This window comes from Cyprinodon variegatus, unplaced genomic scaffold (assembly GCF_000732505.1).
Source record: "Cyprinodon variegatus isolate N-32 unplaced genomic scaffold, C_variegatus-1.0 Scaffold5, whole genome shotgun sequence".
Classification (NCBI taxonomy): Eukaryota; Metazoa; Chordata; class Actinopteri; order Cyprinodontiformes; family Cyprinodontidae; genus Cyprinodon; species Cyprinodon variegatus.
In genome coordinates, this window is record NW_015150458.1 from 1,007,145 (window position 1) to 1,012,639 (window position 5,495).

Here is a 5,495-nt window from a genome sequence, read left to right on the forward strand (position 1 = left end):
TGTAATTATAAATAACGAATTCTAAGGCAACGCAAATATTAAGGTTAAGAGGCTGAGCTCGTAGATGATGATAAATAACATAGTTATGTATAATACATACATTTCTGACTGTATATCCCTGTAATTATTACACACTGTAGCTTTAAATAATTACTTTGACTTCTTAGAATGTGATCTAGTTATATGCAACATACTTCTACTTTATGAGACACCGGGCAAAAGATAAAAATGCAGCAAGTACAGTCTGGCACAAATCAGGATCTCTGGTCACAGGTGGATGTCATTGCACTCCAGCTGCACAATGCTGACCCGTTATCATCCTATCCAGGAGATATCTGTAAATTCTAGCAATATCTGGTTATTGCAAGTGAAAGCGACACTTAAAAAGCAGAAGAAATATATTCATTATATGGACTCCCCATATAATGCTTATCTCTTTAAGACATATCACTTAAGAGTATCCCCGCTGCACCTTCTGTTTTAGAGGGGGACTACTTGTTCCAGAGGTGGTAAATTAGGTCCACATGTAAACAACAATGTAACCTGGTGGGGTGGCTCCGCATCTGAAATGCACAAATATTCTGATATCTCTACAGTCCATTGGGTAAAATAGAACAAACTAAATAAAAAGAAAACTCATTCTGAAGGTCTAAGATAATAGCACAGATTTCTTTTCATGTTCACAAATCAGTGCTAATTAACCTGAAGTCATACCATATGACCTGGTTTTATGCTTTATTGCATATAAAAACATCTTGTAATAACGTCACTACAGTCTCCACACTAAGTACCTTTTTGAAATTCATCATCAAATGAGAATTTAATAATTATAATCATAATAACACTAATAATAATAGTCATAATAATAACCGCAATGATAAATAATGAACCATTAATACTACACCTTTACCACAAAATAAGACTTTAAAAAAACTGTTTGAGATACAAGAGTTAAAACAGCAGATGTTACTGAAAAAGATAAAAAATACTAGTATTAATGCCATTTAACACACACACAAAAAAACATGTATCTAAAGTTTAAAATAAATATTCACAACAAATTTAGAGCTTTATGTAGATGCAAGAGAAAATCCACATATAGAAATATGATTCGCAAGAGATTTCAAAGATAAAAGCGAGATTGTCAGTCAGATCTCTTTAAAAAGACGATTTCCCAGAAAATGGAGCCAAAAAGCTTAGTTCTGTTGAATACTTGGTGTGGAACACGGTAGCTGTATTTGTGTTTTGAAGATTATAGTAAGTAAACTGTCATACTGTAAAGAAAAGTTGTATTCAAGGTTTTAGAAATATTTTTTTTCCATTAAGAAGTGCTTGAAAATTTTTTACTTATATTTATTATGTTTTTTGATTTTCTTTTATGCTGCAGCAATTCAGCAAGCACATTTAAAGGCTGTCTTGTTTCTGCTACTTCAAAGACCTCGAGGCATAGATGGATGTATCAGAGCTGCTTGATAAGCCCACATCTTACAGGCTTACTGTCACACAATTGAGTGCCTGTGAGGTACAGTCTGTATTACCCACAATGATGTATCAAAAGCAGGAACAGGAGGCTCAGTGTAACATGTGAGTAGCAGAAAATCCTGTTAGCTTAGTTATGAGATGGAGGTGGATGAATTTGCCCCACCCTATCATATCCGGACAATCCTGAGCTCACAGAATTTGTAACAGACATTGTTGCAATGTTTGAAATGAAACTGAATAGAGAGAAGGATTAAGTTTTAAACGTTCCTGCTGTTTGATACAGTGACTATTTGCTCCCCAAAATCAAAACCTAAAAATACTAAAAGAAATTCTAGCATGCATCAGGAAAAACTATTTGCATGCATCAATCCACTGGAAATGAGGAGCAGCTTGTTGCTGAGTGGAAATAAGCATCCAATCTTATATTGGTGGAATCCTGCAGGCAGCTAGTTTACAAAGGTTGAAGCAGCTGGGAAGAGTCATTACCTGAAATTCAGCTCTTCACATGTTGCCAATCATTTCTATACTGTAACCTTCCTTGACAATTCGTTTTTCAGGGATGAATGCTTTTTCGTCAAGAGAATTTAACTCAGAGCATGTTCTAAACACTATTTTAAGAATTATTTCTTAGTTAATGCTACATCAAATCAGGGATCAAGCTGTGCACAAAGGTTGTACTGTTTAATTTGCCACTCCATGATAACTTGGGAAGGGAATTTAACTGATAAGGCATCAGCAGGTGATTGTGAAGACTATTAAAAATGCCATCGAACGCTGCTTGGCACAGATTTTGCATCCTAAATGCCTGTAGAGAGCGCACAGCTGGTACACTAGACCTAATCAGAAGTGTTTCTAAAAGTAGGGAGACCCTGCTAGTATGTGTCTTGATTTCCAGAAAAACTTTCTTTTTGATCCCTTAAAGGATTCTCCTGCATTCTAGGAATGTATATGTGTATAAAAGTGTACTGAAAAAGGACAATGTATGTGTGTAATTATAGTAGTCCAAATGTGACACCTGTTCTGAAAATGCTTTAATGTTGTGCAGCACTGGAAGTACTACAGAGAGATCAGGGAAACACCGGACATCATTTTTTAGGGTTTGCACTTCTTTCAAAAGGCAATTACAAGCTCTTTTCCTCTTTGAATCAGCAGCACGATAGTTTCACTTTTTCAAGTATCTTCTTGCCTCAGTAACAACAGATGGCTGAACACTGGATTAAATGGCCTGTAGCCCTCTTATGACACTTGTAAAAGTTGGCTTTGGCAGGAGGCAGAAGTCATTTTTCCAGAAGTAAGCTAATGGCAGCTTTATGCAGCTGAAACCATCTCTCTAGGCAGATGTCACATAAGACTACTGCTTCTCATTCTGGCACCTAAAAAGCTAATATAAAGCAATTATAGCGACTTGCAATAACAATTTCTACCCCTTGTCCATTTCATCTTGAAAACCACAAACTTCAATGTAGTTTATCAGAATTTTATCAGACAGAGTCATAGTAGCAAATAGCTGTTGCAGAAGGATGCAAATTTCAAAATTATTAAAACTTAAAACTGTACATACACAAGTCAAAATGTTGTCACTTTTTCCTGCAATTAGAGATCAAATTTCATCACATATGTGTCACAAAAAGAGGAGTAAAGCCCTTAAGACATAGTCTTTGAACAACAATTGTTAAGTTTTGCCACAGCTTATCAGCTGTATTTAAACTCACTGGCCAATTTATTAGACCTAACAATAATAATAATGCATCTGTACATCTTGCTAGTACAGGGTTGGATGTTCCTTTGCCTCCACAGCTGCCTTTTTTGTATGGGCAAAGAGGTACTGGAAAATTCTTCAAAGAGTTTCGTCCATATTGACATAATAACAGGAGGGATATTTGACTGACTAGTAAATCGGAAGCTTTGCCTTCTGGCCCAGCTCTCTTCACAAAAACAGTGGTGCCAACCACCCCAGTGCATGCAGTAGGTCTTGGCGGGAAGGAGCAATCAGAACATTATCATCTGCAAAAAGCAGGGAAGAAATCCGCTGGTCCCCAGACCAGACCCCCTCCTGCCCTTGGCTTTGCCAAGAAATCCTGTCTATAAAGGTTATGAACATGACTGTTGACAGTGCAAGAGTTCAACATGCATCGGGAACAGGTTAGACTTAATGACACCAATGGGGAGTAAACTCAGATAAAGACCAAACTCAACTTCAGATGCATTTAAAGTGCAGACAATCAGCTTAATTCAGCAGATTGAACAAAAGGATTGCATAAAAGTGTGACATACTAGATAATTTTTTCAAAGACACTCAAAAAATAATTTAAGAGCTCAAAAGTAATTCAAAAAATGAAGTTGTTGTAAATAAAATTTTAATTTCTAATACTTGGTTAAAACTCCTTTTTTTGCCTTAATTCTTGAGCTTACAGACATCATATGCTGCGTTTCCTCTTTTCCTAATGCTCTGCCAGGGTTTTGCTACAGCAGTTTTAATGTGCTGTTTGTTTGTGGGTCTTTCTGTATGAAGTTTTGTCTTCATCAAGCCAAATGGATGCTCATTTGGATTAATATTGGGTAAGTGACTTGGCCATTCAATGTTTCCATTTCTTCTTTTAAATAAACTCCTGGGTTTCTTTGGATTACTGTTTTAAGTCTTTCTATTTCCATTTGCTTTATGCATTGCAGACCAATCCGTTTGGCTGCATTTGGCTGGTTTGGAGCACACAGAATGTCTCCCTCTACCTCAGAATTCATCCAGCTGCTTCTGTCCTGTCACATCATCAATAGACACTAGTGACTAAGTGCCACTAGCAGTAATTTCTATACTTATATTGATACATTTATTGCTTTGAGAAAGTATTCAACCCCCTGGAACTTTTCAACCTTTTTTCCACATTTCAAGCTTCAAACAAAGATACAAAAATGAAAGGGGAAATTAAAAGGAAGAAGGTATTAGCAGGTTCTCTCTCACCTCTGGTGTTAGAGCGTTGTTGTCTGTGGTTTGGCTGGAGAGCAGGACATGCGTAAAGCCCTCCTCCTTCCTGACCACAATGTCTCTGAATCGACAGTTGCTCTCGTTCTGTCGGACATTGTACCTGAGCCGCTTGTCAAACACATAGCCTTTCTCCTCTGCCAACTTCCGCTTTACTGAGCTGTGCAGATGCATCTTCACACTGGCAAGAGGAGAGTCTGAAAGAGATGAGGGATGACAGAACAGGCGGTCATTACTTTTTCTTGAAAGGGATTTAACATTTGACAAGCTGTGATTATTGTCCGTTTGCTTTTTTTGAACATGTGGTTCGACTTCATTTCAGTTTATGTGATATTTCTTTAACATGCTCAGATTAGTGGAAAAAGCCCCCCAGCTCAAATACCTGCAGCCTACAAAATCATTTTTAGTGTAAATTAAAAAAGCTTGCAGATCTTCGTTGTAGCTGGAATGAGGTTTTAACACGCAAAAACAGTTTAACAGAATCAGTCTCTGCCTTTTCACTCAAACGGCAAACTTTTCTCTGAGTAGGCAGTATTTTTACTAAGCTGCAATATTCATATTTATTAATTAAACTAGCTAATTTGAGTTTAACGCTCAGAGCTTTATAAAAAGAAAATGAGAAAAACTGAATCTCTTCCTCTCAGATAGCTGTTCATGTTGTGCTCTCAGCTCTCTGAAAAGGTTTATGTTTGTTTTTATAATGATATACAATTCTAACACATGTACATTATTATGAATAGTTAAAAACACAACAGTAAATGTTATTTTTTTTTTTTTAAATAAATGTTTACATTTCTATATAACCAGATTTTGGAAGGGGTTATCAGCTAAGCAAAAGGTTTGCTTCATGCTTCTTGCTCAGAGCCAATATATTTAGCCTCCTTTCTCACAAAGAAGAAGCCGCTTAAAGGAGAAGTTCGGTTTTTAACACTTTTAGCCCATTTTCTGTAGTGACCAGGATGAAAAATTTTGACAATTGGTCCTGTCTCTGCTTTTTGGCTCATTTAGAATCCGCTCCTGGCTGCTTCAGAATGGC

General features: G+C 36.7%; 1 protein-coding gene across 1 annotated transcript in view; it reads right to left on the reverse strand.

Annotated features, from left to right (window-relative positions):
• Window positions 1–5,495, reverse strand: part of cdyl2 (chromodomain protein, Y-like 2) — a 46,816-nt gene that overhangs the window by 9,743 nt on the left and 31,578 nt on the right. The window contains exon 3 of the mRNA XM_015373696.1: window positions 4,439–4,656. Within this exon, the coding sequence (XP_015229182.1) occupies window positions 4,439–4,656 (218 nt within the window). The remainder of the gene's footprint in view (window positions 1–4,438; window positions 4,657–5,495) is intronic.